Source organism: Micropterus salmoides, unplaced genomic scaffold (assembly GCF_014851395.1).
Source record: "Micropterus salmoides isolate LMB-PRFRI ecotype aquatic unplaced genomic scaffold, ASM1485139v1 Ms_hic_scaffold_7, whole genome shotgun sequence".
Taxonomy (NCBI): domain Eukaryota; kingdom Metazoa; phylum Chordata; class Actinopteri; order Centrarchiformes; family Centrarchidae; genus Micropterus; species Micropterus salmoides.
The window spans coordinates 2612092-2629465 of NW_024044459.1; the positions used below are offsets into that span (position 1 = coordinate 2612092).

Here is a 17374-nt window from a genome sequence, read left to right on the forward strand (position 1 = left end):
TTGTACAAACGGTTATTATCAGTCGGCCAGTTTCTGCACCAAATTTTCAATACTCACTCAAAGGGGATGAGACACTGTCACTTTAGGGCTTTGGGTGGGTAACTTTTCTAATGGAAGCTCAGAGAAGCATGTAAAACTGCAACTCCTTAACTTAACCTTGCCTAAACCTAACCAAACTACAACCGTTTCACATTAACCCTGTGTTAAAAAGGCGTTTCGTCTCATCCAGACGCTAAAGGGTACTTGCATTGTATGAGATGTATGACAAAAGTGTCAGGTCGGCAAGACTTGGCTTCCTAGAAAATGACTGCTGTAGTAATAATTTCACTGATAAACAAAAATGGTCTATAATAATGGTCAACCAAGTTTACCACATTAACCAGACTATATACTTACTATAGATCAGGAAAAATATACATTTGTTTTGGCAAACTTATTTTCTAGTTGTACCAAGGAAAATTAAACAATACATTTACAATAAATAAATAAAAATATCAATTATGAACATATAACTTTATTCTGATTGCACTGTGTTTAGAATGGTCTTAACTTTATTGGCTACCCTCATTCATCATTACCATTGCTTTGGATTAACTGAGCTTGTGCAGTTATTGAATTGAAACAGGAATGGACAGATGGAACAGTCACTCAAACTGTGCATAATTCATTGGTATAAACCAGTACCATAGACATATAAATCTAAAGGCTAAACACATTGGCATAAACCAGTAGGACAAACCAGCTGTGACACAAACACTTACATCAAACATATCAATGCACATACACATAAGAGTTTACAAAAGGAGTGACTAAAACTAATCTAAAAATACCCATCCGTTATGTTCTTCACTGCAGTTTCAGTAACAGGATGAGAGACAGTTTTAGTAAATTTTCACATTGCACCTCATAGTTCAAAATAGACAGAGGAAATTTAATGTAAAACAAAAACAAAACAGCAGCACACAGAAAGCATTAAGGCAAGCAGATAAACCTCGACAGTATGACACAAGCAGAACACAGAAGTACATCCTATCGGACAAAAAATAAATGCTGTTAAACTAACCTACAACACACTTCTACTGACATCTGACGTCTGTTGCAGTGGGATTAGTCTTAGTGGAAAATAAAGCCTTCAATAACACTGAGTCAGCCTTTACATCAGCTTCCTTGTTTCATTAATCTATAGTATTCAGGCAGAACGTTTAACTAGGAGACTTCACACTGTGCACAGAACAGTCACACATTTTAGGATATGTACTTGATAGTCATCTTACCCACATTCACAAGATCATTTCTTGTATAAATAGTTTGTTTCACAAGAACAGCAAACAGTTATAACATGAGGTGTATAACATGTCCACAGCAAAATCAATAGAGGGCCTTGGGTCTCTTTTGATGGAATTAGTCTAGCAGTGTACCTCTGCTTCTGGTCTTTGCAGCTATGAGCTAAACACAGTCAGATAAAATGGCAAAAAAAGTATATTTCCCAAAATGTTCCCTTAAAATATGATCTGCATCAGGACATGCTGTTCATACGTATAATGAACACGACATGTATTTAGGTTACACTTGATCCATCCCAGCTGTCTGCCTTCGGTCCATGTTTTCAGATCCCACTTTTGGTGAAGCTTGCTTTTTCTTTTTCTTTTACCACTCTCTTGATGGACATTTCTACCCACTCTTGATGTTTCTTCCTTGGTCTGTCCTTACAACATTACTAACAGCAGTGATGAGCATGTTTTGTTATATAGTTGCAGACTGCATATGAATTCCACATGCTTTAAAGGCATTATTAAACTGCAGTGTTAAGTTGCTGTTGTTCCATTGAATGACTTGTTGTTGTACTCCTGAATTTTCTTCTTGATGTGGGAGAGCTTGTTCTTTAGGTACTCACACCTATCCCTTTTTTCCAAATATGTTGGGTCCTGACAAGAAAAACAGAAATGAAGTTAATTTGATGTAATGCCTACATATCAGGGTCAGTCTCTGTGGTAGTCAGAGACAATCAAGGCATTTTAATGTGGCTTCACTGAATGGGGAATAGACTAACACATACAACACAGTACAATACATTTCTTTACACAGTTTTCAGTAAACCAGACAAACAAATAAATAAGGAAAGAAGAACATTGTAGGTAATGGGGGCACTTACAGAAAGTTATGTAGAAGTCATGTCAAAACATAGTACTTAACGTTTGCAGTAATTAAATCTTATATAAAATTAGGGGAGTTGAGAGACTTCAAAAAGATTAAAGAGAGAGAAATCTAAATTAAATTAGCAGCCTGATTTTTGCTCCTGGTGTGGGTCAAAAAATTCACATAATGAGGAATTCAAAGTCTACAGCCCCAGCTTGTAAAACAGGCTTTCAGCTTTTGTAGTCCCAATAGGAAATAACCTTGATGACATCACCAGGGTTATTATTTCAAACTTTCAAAAGTCAGAAGCCACTGCTTTTACATGCTGAGCACTACTCTTCATGACAAGTAAACAAATCTTCATGTGTAAAATTTTCAAAAATATCTAGCATTGTTTTCACAAGCTTATTGTTTTTACTTCTACCTCTCAAGTTATATGCAATAGTGAGTATTCAATAAAGCTAGTGAGGCTTTAAAAAATAGTCAGTTCCACTGCAAAACTCCACCGCATGCTACAGTACTGAAGAACATGAGTTCATCAAACTTGTAGAAGTTCACAACATCTCAACTATGATACACTGTATGGACATAGATGAGTAAACAATCACAAGCTTCACAATAGTTCCAGTAGGTTGATGACAACTTATTAACACTTCACTGGTTATGATAACAGCATGGAGAATTCCTTTCTTAACTCAAACATTCAAGTAGTGTTAAGTGGTTTTGGTTGATGCAACTGGGATGAATGACCTGATAAGCTTATGCTTTTGTTACGGTGACACAGTGGTTACTATACTATAATTAAAGCATCTTGCATAACATCATGACTTGCTCAAATTTTTTAAATCAATTATGAGAATGTACTTTTATACCCTGGCAAAATGATATACACACGACAATGCTGTTGTTACATGTGCATAATGCAGTTGCCTGCAATGCCTGCAGTCTCCCTTGGGTTCCCTTATGTTTCCTGTTCCCTGTGGTTCAGTATTCCCATGTCTGTTTCTCTCTCTCTGTGTGCTTGTGTATGGTGTGTGTGTTGCCATTGTTGCCTTCTCTGGCTCCTGGCTCTGAGGCCTGTACTATGAAGCAGGATTTGAGGTTGGCGAGGTTAAAAACATATCCTGGGTATGCTGAACTTGCCTCGTAGTACAGGCCTTTAGTTTGTTCCCCCACCTGCCTGCCATCAGCTCATCCTCCTGCAGTTTATCTTCTCCGGCACATCACTCCTTGACAGAGTGTTGTTTTTGGGAGCTCTACCTCTGGCAAAACTCCAGCAATACTTTGTCTATTGATTTCTGCTTCCCTGTGTCCATTTTCTATACTTAAGGATAACTGCCAACAACCCCTCCTTATTCCCTCCACTCACGCCAACAACACTCCTCCAGTACCACCGTCACCCCTGCTCCACTGGATCCCCCTCTCCCAGCCACCAGCCCACATCCTAATCCCCTTTACAATAAAAACAATACACTTATTTAAAAAGTAAATGTAAATGCTCCGTATTTGTATAGTGCCTTTCTAACTCCTGCAAGAGAATTAGTCCAACCGGCTTCAGATTTTCGCTGTCTAGTCTAATCCCACTGACAATTGAAAGTTGTACAAACAGTGAGTTTTTGTGACACGGCATGCCAGTGGCGTGGCGTCCAAAATTGATGATTCGCCATGAAAGAGGAAGTTCTGTGTAACTTCAGTGTACATGCTCACATCTGCAGCAAACGTTACGTGCTTGATAACAGTCCTGCCCCAAACACATCTACATGTTCAGTTGTAGTCGTAGTGTGAAGTCCTATCTAGCGCGAGAAAGGGGACACAGGAAGTGATGATTAACACGTTTGTGCAGCGTCCGAAGCCCGTGACAAATTCCGCCTCACACCTTGACGTGTGACACGTGCGAGGGCCCGTCTAACGCTGCTGTATGTTATTGTCATTTGAATTGCTATTCTGTTCCCTTTCTTGGCCAGGGAACCATTGAAAAATAGATGTTATCTCAGTGGGTCTTTTTCTCCTGGTTAAATAAAGGTAAAAATAAAATAATAAAAAATATCTACTTACATTTTTCTTCTTCTGATATTCCATTAAAATGCCATTGATCCGCTCCTTTTCCTGAAAGAAAATTAGCCTGTGAAAATTAACTACTTTTAGTGTGTGTGTCCATGTGTGTTCCTGTGTGTCTGTGTGTGTGTGTTTGTACAAGGTGGAGTGAGGGTTGTACCATTTGGCTGGAAGGCCGGGAGGGAAGGTTCTGGATTATCTCGTCCATCTCTTCAAACTTCTTGGCCATGGCCTGAACCTCAGCGTGCAGCTCCTTGTACTCAGCATACTGGTCATTGAACACAGCCCGATACTGGTCCCTCTCCTCCTCTGAGTGGATGCTGGGGTACTTCCTGTGAAGGACAGGAGTCAACACATTTTCTTGAGCCAGTGGCTACATTCACATTGCAGCTGAATGTTGTTCTCTCTTAGCAGCACCTACTACATATGACAAGATCAATCAGTCAGTCATCGAAATCAGTCTGTTTTACGCAAGTAATGGCCAGCTTACCATGAAATCTGCTGTACAACAATGGTCAGGTCTTCATTTGTACTGTGTGTACTGAGCAGAGGTGGGACTCGAGTCACATGACTTGACTCGCAAATTTGAAGACTTGAGACTTGCTTGACTAAAACAGACAAAAGACTGGACTTGACCTTGTTATCATGATCTATGACTTGACTTAGACTTGAGACAGATGACTTGAAAATGACTTGATTTTTTAAATAAATACCTGCATTCACTCATTCCAACCTTTGCGCATAATCCTGCAACCATACAACATACAATAACGTTGGTACGAATCTCCGTAACCAGCAGCGTAGAAAAAGGACAGTTACGTGTAGTACAACACAGACATTCAAGGATTATGTTATCGATGACGGTAGGAAGAAAAGAACAGCGGTCTGCAGCTCAAAAATCTGTTACATGACCACCTCGACATCCAACTTCATCTGTCTCTACAGAACCCATAAAGAAAGATCCGTTACGTGAATGCAGCTTTTTAGCTAACTTTACTTATAGGCTGGTCGAACGCATAGAAAGCTAGCATTAAGTTTGAGCTACACCCAGTTGTTCGGCTGCAGTTTGTAACTTTATGTGAAAACCTCCTGTTTGTAACAGGTCCTGATGACAGCTCTCTTTATGAGCCCACAACTGCTATATGATACTCCGTTTGAAAGCTAAAATCCTCTTGATTCGACCAATGCAAACCATTTCAAGATACAATCACCACAGCAGTACCAGTACAATCAAAATTGACGGAACTCACATTTGGAGCCTCGTAGATCGATTATATTAAAACAAAAATGGTCTTGTTACGTTGTCAAAGGTCCAGACAATCCAAACCAGTAAAACTATTTAGTCCAAAACACATTATTCCATCAATAAATCCCCAGGGACTGCTGCTGCATCATTTCGTATTAGCGGGCAAACATAGCTAATATGTCATTATAACCGTAATAACTCAGATATCTTGTATTCAAATCAGAGTGACACCTAATTCGACCCAATAGGAGCTCACATGTCCATTTCACAGCCTACAACAACCTGAACCCTTTAAAGGGTTCTGACAACAACCAACGAGAGCCCACACTGTAAGGAAGAGCCAGCCCCTATTATTTCTTGGGTAAGCCGAGCCAATTGCAACCAATTGTGCCGATGACTGGCACTTTGTGTAGCCAATAAAATTCTGAAAATAATGATATCCAGCTTCCCAAGTTCATGATCTACCAGGGAAAAAAACACATCGGCGTCAATCCACGGGCAAGGATTTTACTCTCAAAGTGCACCAGATTGATGCATTTAACTTTAAAATGTACAAAACTTTCTTGTGGTCTGAGGTCCACACACCATAGTTTCACAAAACCCTGTAGGAAACACTGTAGCTATAAGTTTGTTGATTTTGAAGTGGGGGGGATGCTTTGGGACCCTCAATCAATCTTCAATCTAGTTTTGTGCTTATAAATTAAATGCCTGTCCCATATAGACACCTGTCTCAAATACAGGCAGACTGAGTTCAGTATTGAAGAATATAAAAGCATAAGCTATTAATTGAAGTTTTACAGTAAGAAGGTAATACTCACGCCACATAGTCAGCTATAACGACAGGTTTGGGGATGTGTCCAGCTGGTATGTGACCTCGGAGGATCTCTGGCTCCAGCGCCATCCTAGAAGCAGCTGCAGAGTTGATCGGGGCGTCCATTAGGTCTGGCTGGATGGTAGGGAGAGGAGTGTGCTCAGAGGCCCTGGAGGCTGGACCCAGCTACAGCAGATAATCAGAGTTATGTGTACTGTATCATTCATTGTATCGTTCATGTGCACAGTGTGCAAATGCATGTTTGCTAGAACAAGGATCACAAAAGTAATCATTGATACTTACTATAGAAAGGGGGACTGATGATCCATTAGTTTTCATCTAGGTTTATTGTGATGAGAAAAAGAGATGATTCATTAGATGTTCAGTGTTGAAATTGTTAAAAAATAAAATGAATGGCCACTTTAATGAAACCTTGTGTTTTGAATGTTACTAGTGTGTTGAGACTTCCTGGTAGATTTTTCAGATCTGACATCTGAATACAACATGTTTATTATGTAAAATCCAACTGTTAACATGTATGCTCAACTATATATGCTATTGCCAAATAATTGCCAGAAGATGGTAGCTAGGTGCTGTAGGTCATACGAATCAGTTTTGTGGCCCACAGTCCAGTGTGTTCAAGTGTCAAACATCATGCTCAAAGAGGAAACTAATAGAGTATCCGCACTGGGGTTTACTATACTTCATTATTTTCCCTTAAAATATTTAATAATATTATATTATTGGTCCCCCCATAGTTTTGTCTGTTTTATAAATGAGAACAGAAAATGAGTTGGAAAAAGTTAATGTTTTCATGGAGTCTGGGCAGCATTGTTTATTCACTGCACTTGGAAACGAATGCAGCCATAAAAGTATGGATTCCTTACGCAGAAGTCTGTTTTCTTTTGTGAAGACTACTGAATAGCTCACAAATGTTCAGGCAAGCTTAATCTTTGGTCATTTGTGATCCAATGTTTAAATGTGATTCAGAGATTTCTTTCAAACTAATTTGGTTGCAGATATCCAGATTTGGTACAGTTATAATGCTGCATTTCAGTCTAAGTTGGAGGTTGGAGTTTTCCAGTTGAAATTTCCACCTTCCGATCTCAAAGCGTTCCATGGCCCTGTACAGCAGGATTTAAGGTCAGTGATGTAACTTCAGGGTCAACTCTGAGTTTTCAGTCCTACAACGGTGGTTCATTTCTTACTGGGCCATGGTAACTTATGCTGAACAGTCATCCTGGGCCGGAGCAGGTTATGTTCCAGATAAGAGATCAATGCTATAAAAACACTGCCTAATGACTGACCAATTAGCTCTCTTGGAAAATGACATCACCTGTAGGAGATCCCACAGACTGTTTTATGGGCTGCTTTTATGCTGTGTGTGATGCACTGATGCTTTTGTATATCAATATCATCCTACAGAAACTGATTGAAGTATGCTAAAGCCTTGTACTTGTTGTACTTTAAGATATGACAGTAAGCCTAATCACTGCTTTGAAATGTGTTTTTCTTTGCTGCCAAGTCCATTTCACACAGCCTGTTATAGCTGTTAAAAGAAATGGATTTCAAATATATGTATCTGATATTTTAAGAGATGAGAAGTTCTTGGAAGTGAACCTGTGGCCTGTGGCTTTAACATCGAACCGCCGGCACACAGCCGACACAAAGAATGAGGCTATAATTGTCCATAAGAACACATCATACATTCATGTACTGTATATGGTAATTTATGCAATCACAGTCTGTGATTTTCTGTCTTCCTACACGTGGCAGCTGCAACTGTGTTGCTTTTAGTCCAGATTACGTGTGTGCCTTCTTCATATTTGTCTAATATTATGGTTACCTCTTCAGCTTTGCAAAGCATAATGTCCATATAAGTACAGAAATACAAATAGTAGTGTATATGTATGTGTGTGTGTGTGTGTGTGTGTGTGTGTGTCAGACCTCCTGTTCCAGCCCCTCCTTCCTCCTCCTGGCTGCTTCATGTCTCCACAGCTTCAGACATACACCTGCACTGATGAAGTACAGCAGGGTAGTGATGAAGAGGAAGACAAGGGCTGCTGTCTGGCCAGCTTCTGTGCGACAGAACGCTCCGTTTACTCCACTATTGAAGACCGGTATATAGCACAGCCCCCCTCGAGTAGTGTCCCTCACATATACTATTGCTGCTGCCAAATAGAGCACCGCCAAGACTAAGTTGATGGAACACTCTGTGAGCGGCCACCATGAAGAGTCTAGAAGGATGGCTCTGTAGTATATGGTCATCCCAAGAACAACCAGAATAACAGTCACGATCCACGCGAGACCAGCCACCACCAGGATAAAAGGTGTCTTGGGGCCTGTGTAGTAACTGCCCCCATATCCACTAGCACTTCCACCGAGACCCCCAAACAGCTGAGGCTGGGAGTATCCATACATATTGAACCACTCGTTGTCCTTATGAATATAAGCACAGACGCAGGCGAACACAGCAGCTCCCAGCAGCAGTTGAATACAGCCCAGGATCCTAAGCAGGCCAGCCCAGGACTTCATGTAGGCGTAGCGTTGGTGGTATTCCTCCACCCGCTCCTGGTAGGTCAGGGCCGAGAGATTGGTGGGCACTGCTGATACGGAGTCAAAGGCTTCAGCGCCCAGCAGCAGCCTGTCACGCTCCTTCTGAGAGGTGTAGCTGCCCCCAGAGCCACCAAAGGGGTCCCGATAGGAGCCGGGAAGAGATGGAGATGGAGGGGCAGAGTGGGGAGGTGAGCAGGGGACTCCTAACGTGGTGTGGCCATTCCAACTCTTCTTGGACGAGGGGACAGGGGACTGAGAAGCAGGTAGAGGTGGTGGTGGAGGTGGGATGGACAAACCCTTGCTGCCACGGTTACCACTGTTGCCACGGAAGAAGTTCTTGACAGAGTCTGGGATGAAGCGGCGGATCGGCTTAATGTCCATGACATCACTTTCGCCCTCCATTGGCTCATCATCGTTGGGGGGGTAGAAGGATTCAGGCCCAACAGCTGGTTGTTCTGGTAGAGGGGGAGGGGGAAGGGGGTCTAAGCTGGCAGCCGGCACTGTTCCATGAAAGCCCGTCAGGGGAGGAGGGAGAGCTGCATCCCGCCATAAGGAGCCAACAGGGACCTGATCATAATGTGGGATCTCTTGCACCCATCCGAACCTGGTGACAGAACCAACTCCTCTTGAAGACATTGGGACCTGGACTGTGCTTACTACTGAGAGAAACAAAGAGGATTCTTCTGTCAACAGATGGACCAACAGTGGCTTTAAAGGATAATTCCACTTTATTAAAATGTGGGTCTTATTTTCATAGCTTTGAACACAATTTGGCCATCAGTTTATGCTGAGATTAGATGACATAATATCAGCTGGACATTGTTTTTCAGTGTCAGGAACTAATATGACCATAGGGCCTAACAATTTCTGGTTTTATCTAAAGTAGTGTCAGAGCGGAAGACAACGGGAGCATTATCTAGAATTATTCACATCTGTGGGTGTAATGTTAACCTCTGCACTCTGCTGGTCACATAAACCCCCTTTGTACTGTCCACCTTCACTACTCACTGACCATTTATGTTTTCCAGCTTCACTTAAAGAATGCAAAAGTAATTACACAGGTGATTACATTTGTTGGGGCTGTGAACACATTATTTCAGAAATGACAAGTGGCCCAGGTATCTGGCAAGTCTGGTAGCAGACCTCTGAATCGCTGCCCACATCTCTGAATTTTTCAGGGACTTTATTATACTTCAGTCACATTATCAGGTTAGTGTTTGGCATGATGAAGACTGAAATACACTGATGGTTTTAACACTGTAATCCAGTCCAAAATCTACAGAAACTAGCAGACAAAGCTCTGGTCTGCATTTTCTGGTCTGGCAGTATGACTGGCTCTGGTTTACTAACTCTAATGAAACGTCTTTCCGAGAATAAGTTGAAAATGTTTTAGTCTATTCAAAATAGGGTACAAGTGGGGTGTGTTGTTGTCTGATATGTACAGTGTAATTTACGCACTGCTACACCTGACCAACTGGGAACCTCCAGGTCTGGAAAGTGATGCCAATGTGGAAGTGCTTTGAACCCACATTCTTTCTAATAGCCAGCAGGTGTTGACTACACTGTTTGCAAAATTAAGTCAAAACTTGTCACTTGATTTATTACCTCAGTAAACACTTTTTTGTCCCAATCGCAATTACAACACAGCATGATGTTTTAGTAACTTATGGTCCCATTTAGAGGAAAATAGACGATAAAGCAACGTTTACTTTAGGGCCTGGCTACCTTGTGATTAACAAGTCACCAGCACATTAAAAGAGGTACTGGACTCACTGGGCTTGCTTGTCCAGTCGGAAACTTCATATTATACTCCTGTCCCCCTGGGGATTTTTGGACACAGCCAGAGACTGCCCAGCTCATGGCACAAGTTACCGCAGAGCTGGAAAACACTTGAGAGTTTGGCACACCCTCAGGTACCTTTGAGGACAACATGGCTGAAGGTGGTACCATTGTGTCACGCACTTGTTCATCAGGCCACACACAAGCATCTACCAAGAAATTACCCAGGGTCATGTCTATCCCGTCACATGAAAGCTCAAGGCGAACACCTACTGTTACTTCACCAGACACTAAGTCCAAAAAATTTCTTTTGCAGTGAATAAAAAAAGGAAACACATCCCACAAACAGCAACACAGTTACTGAGTTCTGGATATCCAGAAAAAGGCAAAATTCAGTTGTGCAAATTCTGTCTTGTCTTTGTCGGTTCATTACTTTCTATGTGTGTTATGATACCTCGTTGTCTGCCTACTCGTTGTGTTTCCCTGCACCGTTGGATTTTGATTTCTGTTTGGACAGCTTTTGTGTTTCTGGACTTTGTCATCAGCCACTCAGCTTGTAAGTGTGCTCACTTTTTGTTGCCTTTTAATAAACCGTCTGAACTTTACCTGCTTGCCTACGTGTCCTGCGTTTGGGTCCTCCAACTTGCTCAACTCTGCCATAACCACCACTGAACGTAACAACCTGTGCTTGTGATAATGCATTATTGGAAATAAAATTGGAATTGGAAGTTAGCTTCGTTTTTTTTAATTGTAAATCTGGCCAGCTTGGATTCAAACAGCAGGTGGTCATCATCAGTCACGTACTTTTATCCACTGGCCATCTTGTTCCATCTCACACCCTTGATATATAATCTGTCTTCTGCATTAGGCCTGTGTGGTTAATCTGGAAACAACAGAATTGAACTGTCCGAATGTATAGAGATAATTATTATACCCTATATAGTCCATTCAATATATCCCAGAATGAATTTTGAAAAGTAGTGTACAACCGATGGTCACTAACCAAGCCGTATATACCATCATGCAATGCGCTGATAGAAAAAAATGATTGTCTGATGGCAATGACGTAATTAACGGCGCCAAAATAACGATCGGAGTAGTGTCCGAAAGTGTTGTTTTAATAATGCGATTGCCTCTGCGTAGCCCTGTAGCCTACGCCGTAGATTTGACGCAGAAGTATTAAATTAGCCTTATTTCAGGTAACATCAGGCGAAAGGCGGGGTACACCCTGGACAGGTCGCCAGTCCATCGCAGGGGACTAGCGACCACATTAACTTTCATTTTCGTTTTAAACAAAATGCAATTACTATTTTCAACCGCTAGGTTGGCAGCTGTAGCCCTACTGAGACATGACAGCTGGCAACGCGAGACTTGAAAGTTAGTAGACATCAGGGACGGCCCTGGTAGACAAGAGTTGCCAGATCTGGTGATAAACATATTTGTCATTTTTAAACAAGGGATATGTTACGATTTCGGCCTTTCAGCGAGCAACGGGCGAGAGTTTACTGCAAACACTGGAAGCGAAGACATTTACTGTGTATTCTGTGTCTTTGTTTGACATGTCTTCATTATTTATCTATATTATTTGCTAATATGTGTAGGAACCATGACATTTCAGCAGGTAACAGTGTAGAGTAAGGCACGTTGGGGTTAGCTTAACATGCTTAAAAAATCTTACATTATATTATATTATCTGAATTCAGAGGGGGTAAACATGATACATGTGCAACCTTACCTATTATAATTTGTTATGAAAGCCACACATACTTACTAGATCATTATATGAAAATATGGGTTTTTGGCACTAAATATAACACTTTTTTTTACCTTCATTAGAATGATAATTAGGGCCCGAGCCCGCTATGAATTTGCTACGCACTTCGGACGCTATATGAAGGTGTTACACGTCACTTCCTGTGTCCCCTTTGTGGAGCTACATAGCACTTGGCGCTATGAATATAAATGAATATTGGCTTGTAGATGTGTTCGGGGCGGGACAGTTATCAAGCACGTAAATTTTTGTGCAGATGTGAGCATGTACACTGAAGTTACAACAACTTCCTGTTTCATGGCGAATCATCGATGCCACGGACACGCCCATTGACGAAAACTCGCAAATAGCACAACTTTTTGTGAACGAGGGGCAAATTTTTTCCAATTTTCTAGGTGGCGCTAGCGAGTCATTTTGCCACGCCCATGCGTGAAACCCATAAAATACGAAGTTTTTCACCACTTCTGACATGTGTGCAAAGTTTGGTGAGTTTGAGTGTTTAGGCCCCCAAAATTGAGCCTACTTTTAAGTATGTTTAGGCCCCCAAAATTGAGCTTACTTTGCAGGAAAAAGAAAAAGGAGAAGAAAACATACAGTATATTGTATATATGTATGTATATATATATATATATATATATATATATATATGTATATATATATATATACATACATATACAATATACTGTATGTTTTCATTCAAAATAATTTGTTGATAGTAGTCATATCTTATAGGAAAACAGTGAACATAGTCAAATGTAATGTTTAATGTTTTACTTATATTCATATTCTTACATATTCAACAGTTACGGATCTCATTTACCCGAGAGACTGGCGCCAAACGAGAGACTCATCTGTTGTTCTTGCTGCAGCAAGTAGCAGCTTAGATGAAGAACTAGATTTGGATGTAGCCTAACCCATTTATTTTGTAATTATTTACGTTTTTATTACTGCATGTTTAAATTATTTGTATTTTCATATATATATATAACTGTTTTGTATTTATAATATTCTCTCAATAATTCCTTTATATTTTCATCATGTTGTATTATCTTGTTGTCTGTGTTGTAATCCTTTCTTAATAAAATCTTTAATTTGTTTGTACAGATTACCATTCATGAGAACCTGTTATGTTTAAGTAAAAACAATCCTTATCAACAATCCTAGCCACTGTTCACTGTTTAGACATCTATTAACTTTTCACTGACAGCCCAAATTCAACCTTGTTTTAGCCTAGATCCATTTCCAACCATCTAATACACGTCTATATGGAGCCGTTCAGTGGTGGTCAAATTGATGACTAGACTAGTTTTGGGCTATGGTTAGACGTCTGCCAAACTTTCACTGACAGCCCAAATTCAGCCCTGTTTTAGCCTAGACGTCTGGGCTCTGTTTAGACGTCTATTAGATGTATTTTAACCGTGAAATTGCTTGCTGGGGTAAGTTTACCTTATAGGTACCTGGACTAAATCTTCTTCTGGTCAGTGGTGGATCGATTATATGGAAGTGCTAATTTACATCGCCTAGCCTACACATTTAACTCGAAGTTGAGCATCTGGCTTTTTCTTCCTGGAGAGAAAGTGCCCTTTTTTTCTGTGGTGCTTTTTTGCGCACAGCTTCCCTGTCAAACAGATACATTTATTAAATAAAAAGCAAAATATCAGGTCGGGAGATGAGACTTCGTGGTTCCGATGCACGCTCTCTCTCTCTCTCTCCCCTCTCGCCGCGTAACAGCACACACACAGGCAGGCAGCAGGACCATGGGTTTTTCTTGGCTTGTGTGGAGCAGCTACCAATGCCTCGAGTTAATAGCTAATTAGCCAAAAGACAGTTAAGCTACTACTAATGTAATAAGTCGGCTAAAGTTCAGCTAAGGCAAACCACTATACTTACAGGAGACACTACAGGTAAACAGTTACATTTGTGTCTAATAACGTCATCACAATCGCCACATAATTGATATGCAAATTTGCCGAGGCAATTCAGGTGAGTAGGATACACAGAATAACTAAAGCATATCACCACAGAACTTTCCCAGCTAAGGGCTTACATCAAGCGTGTTTTCTCTGAAATGTTATGTATAAATATGCATTTTAGCTTGTTTTGGTTCATTTATGTAAACCTAAGAAGGGTAGTAGGCTTAAAACAAACACCATCTAAATGTGTATTTTGGAAATTTTCTTTCCATTGAAGACATGAATGCAAAATAGACCAAAATCTCAAAATTTACCACTACATGAAAAAGTGTCCTGCTTTAAGCAGTAATAATTTTGACAATAGGCTCCTCATCTAATAACTATCCATTCTATTAGTTTGTTGTATGCTGACAGATCTTCGTGTGTGTGTGTGTGCGTGTGTGTACGCGTGCGTGCGCGCGGTAAGTGAATAATAGCAATAGGCCTAATGTATTTGATCAGGTAATTCAGTATAATAATGCTTGGCTGTGTGAAGCTGAATGTTATCGCTTGTGAAACAAAAAGTATTTTAATAATTAATTTTAATGTCCCTCTCCTTGGTGCAGTCATTTATTATAAATATATACTTGAAATTAGTAGCATAGAAAACATGCACGTTGTTGCATAGTTTCCTTTGCTGTTGCTTGCTCTTGTGATAAAAGTAGTGAATACTAAAGAAGACCATGATGTGAACTGATTATTTTGTAGAAATCTGATGAAACAATAGCATGAGTGTGTTGTGTTAATATATTTAACGTTTTGTTGTAAAGTAAGTAAGTTGCAAAGTGCCTTTTTTTCACTAGAGCGCCTGCCACCCAACATATCTGTACAAGTCCCTGAAGTTAATACTAATAGATAACATGGACCCTTTTAGAAACAGTTGTCTCTGCATGTAGCCACTCCTTCTGTAAACTGGTTTAAAAAATTGGATAAGATAAATAAAAAACAAAGCAACCGTTTATAATGGAACGAACAACAAAGGCGACATATCTCGGTCGTCATATTAAAATATATAATATTCCAGCCATTACAAGACAAAAACTAATTCGATATTCGGACGCTGACCTACCTGCTGATTCTTCGTGTTTGTCTCGGTGAAAAAGGCTCACATCCTGTCTGCAACGCTCCCTTTGGTGTCAACACTCTCACACTGATCCCAGGTCAGGTATCACTGCGAACACCGGGGTAATTAGCGGAAAGGAAACTGATCCCAGATTCCCACCGCGGGGGAACTCACCTGGCCAGTCTGACTGGTGTGATGATGCATTCAAAGCCTCCTCTCATATTCAACTTCTTGGTTTCTAACTCTTAAAACAAGTTTCGTTCATTAAATTGGTGCTTTAGGCCTATATGTGGGACGAGTTGGCTATATTTATTTATTAATATGATTGGCAGAGAGACATATTTCAGCAAGAAAATGAAGGAGAAAGGGACAAAGAGTGGCTAGGGAGGGAAACAAAAGAAGAGGTGGAAATAAATCCAAAGTGATACCTAATATTTTTTAGGCTTCCCCAGAGCTATTATATAAGCTATAGGCTTATGTAACATGATTACATTACTGTATTACTTGAAAAAAGGTTTGTTTTCTACTCCAGCCTGCACATTATTAACTGAATGCAGTGCTTGAAGTGGAAAAAATAGGTGCCACAAGATGAAACTAGTAAATATTATAACATTAACGACTTTGCACATCAACCCCTTAATTTCCTGCATTCTGAACACATTTTCTGCAACAATTCATGGAGGAACTGTCTGTATTTATAGGCTATGAAGGGAAACAAAATTAAGGTGACAGGTGACAATTCAGAATATAAAAATATAATGGAATATAATGCAGTAATAAGCTTTTGGAAAATGCACATTGGTTTCTTCTATATTTCAGTTGCATTACATGTTTTCTTATTGTCCATTGTTTCAGTTGTTATTCAACATTTCTTGTTGCTGTGTTTCTGAACCTTTTTAACAAAAGCTTTCAAAAAGTGATGGAGACATTCTGATTCTGACCTGTCCCCAGCATCCCCAGTGTAAATGACACCTATTAGTCAATATTTTTAAATATCCCGCCCAGTGGTGTAGTCTAGTTTTTTCTAGTAAGTATACTGTGATTTTTCCCTTCTAGCCTCCCATACTCCCCCATCCCTACACTCACTAATACATACAGTATGCATGTACATGTAATAGAGAGCATTCTGAAGGACTGCTTAGGCCATGTGTTATCAACAACGCAAAGACTTTAACAGCCAGTGACAGTTACAGGTGGGAAAGGGCGTCACTTTGTGTTCAAATGTGGTGGGGACATTTTAGGGCTCAGATTAGAGTTGTGACAAAACACTTAGTATATGAGATGTGACAATCCACAATATTGGGGTCATGAGATCAAGACTAGAAGATATTTTAATAATATGTAAAGAAATATTCATTGAGTACACGATTGGGTGGTCTGGATCAGCAGCTCCTTAGGCAGTTTGAGCTTCCTGAGCTGACGCAGGAAGTACATCCTCTGCTGGGCCTTCTTGATGATCGTGTCATTGCTGGGCTCCCACTTCAGGTCCTGGGATATAGTGGATCCCAGAAACCTGAAGGATTCCACAGCAGACACAGGGCTGTTGAGTATGGTGATGGGGTGCAGAGTGGGGGGGCTCCTCCTGAAGTCCACGATCATCTACATAGCGTGTAAGCTCCAGGTTGTTCTGACTGCACCAGAGAGCCAGCTGATCAACCTCCCATCTGTAGGCCGACTCGTCACCATCGAGGATGAGGCCGATGACCGTTCTGTCGTCAGCAAACTTCAGGAGTTTGACAGATGGGTCCCCTGATGTGCAGTCCCATGAGAGTCGAGGTGTTGCAGGATGTGATGCAGACCCAAGTTGACAGCATCATCCACTGACCTGTTAGCCCTGTGGGCAAACTGCAGGGGGTCCAGCAGGGGGCCTGTAAAGTCCTTCAGGTGGGCCAACACCAGTCTTTCAAAGGACTTCATGACTACAGATGTCAGGGCAACGGGCCTGTAGTCATTTAGTCCAGAGATGGAGGGTCCTTGCAACATATGTGTCTAAAATTGGTTTTCA

General features: G+C 40.7%; 1 protein-coding gene across 1 annotated transcript; it reads right to left on the minus strand.

Annotated features, from left to right (window-relative positions):
- Positions 1-496: 496 nt before the first annotated feature.
- marveld2b (MARVEL domain containing 2b) lies at positions 497-15501 on the minus strand. The gene is made up of 7 exons (XM_038704783.1): positions 15376-15501; positions 8196-9463; positions 6552-6587; positions 6256-6434; positions 4352-4523; positions 4192-4242; positions 497-1925 (listed from the first exon to the last, which is right to left on the minus strand). Exons 2-7 carry the CDS (start codon positions 9438-9440, stop codon positions 1806-1808), a joined length of 1803 nt encoding a protein of 600 aa, XP_038560711.1. The 5' UTR covers positions 9441-9463; positions 15376-15501; the 3' UTR covers positions 497-1805.
- Between the last annotated feature and the right edge of the window lie 1873 nt (positions 15502-17374).

What these genes read in the sequence shown, in the direction of transcription:
- marveld2b (XM_038704783.1), bottom strand. Translation starts at nt 9,440, where the DNA reads ATGTCTTCAAGAGGAGTTGGTTCTGTCACCAGGTTCGGATGGGTGCAA. An exon ending in GTTATAGCTGACTATGTGGC is followed by an intron (nt 4,524 to 6,255) that starts GTGAGTATTACC and finishes TGTCCTTCACAG; the next exon opens with GAAGTACCCCAGCATCCACT. An exon ending in CCCGGCCTTCCAGCCAAATG is followed by an intron (nt 4,243 to 4,351) that starts GTACAACCCTCA and finishes ATTTTCTTTCAG; the next exon opens with GAAAAGGAGCGGATCAATGG.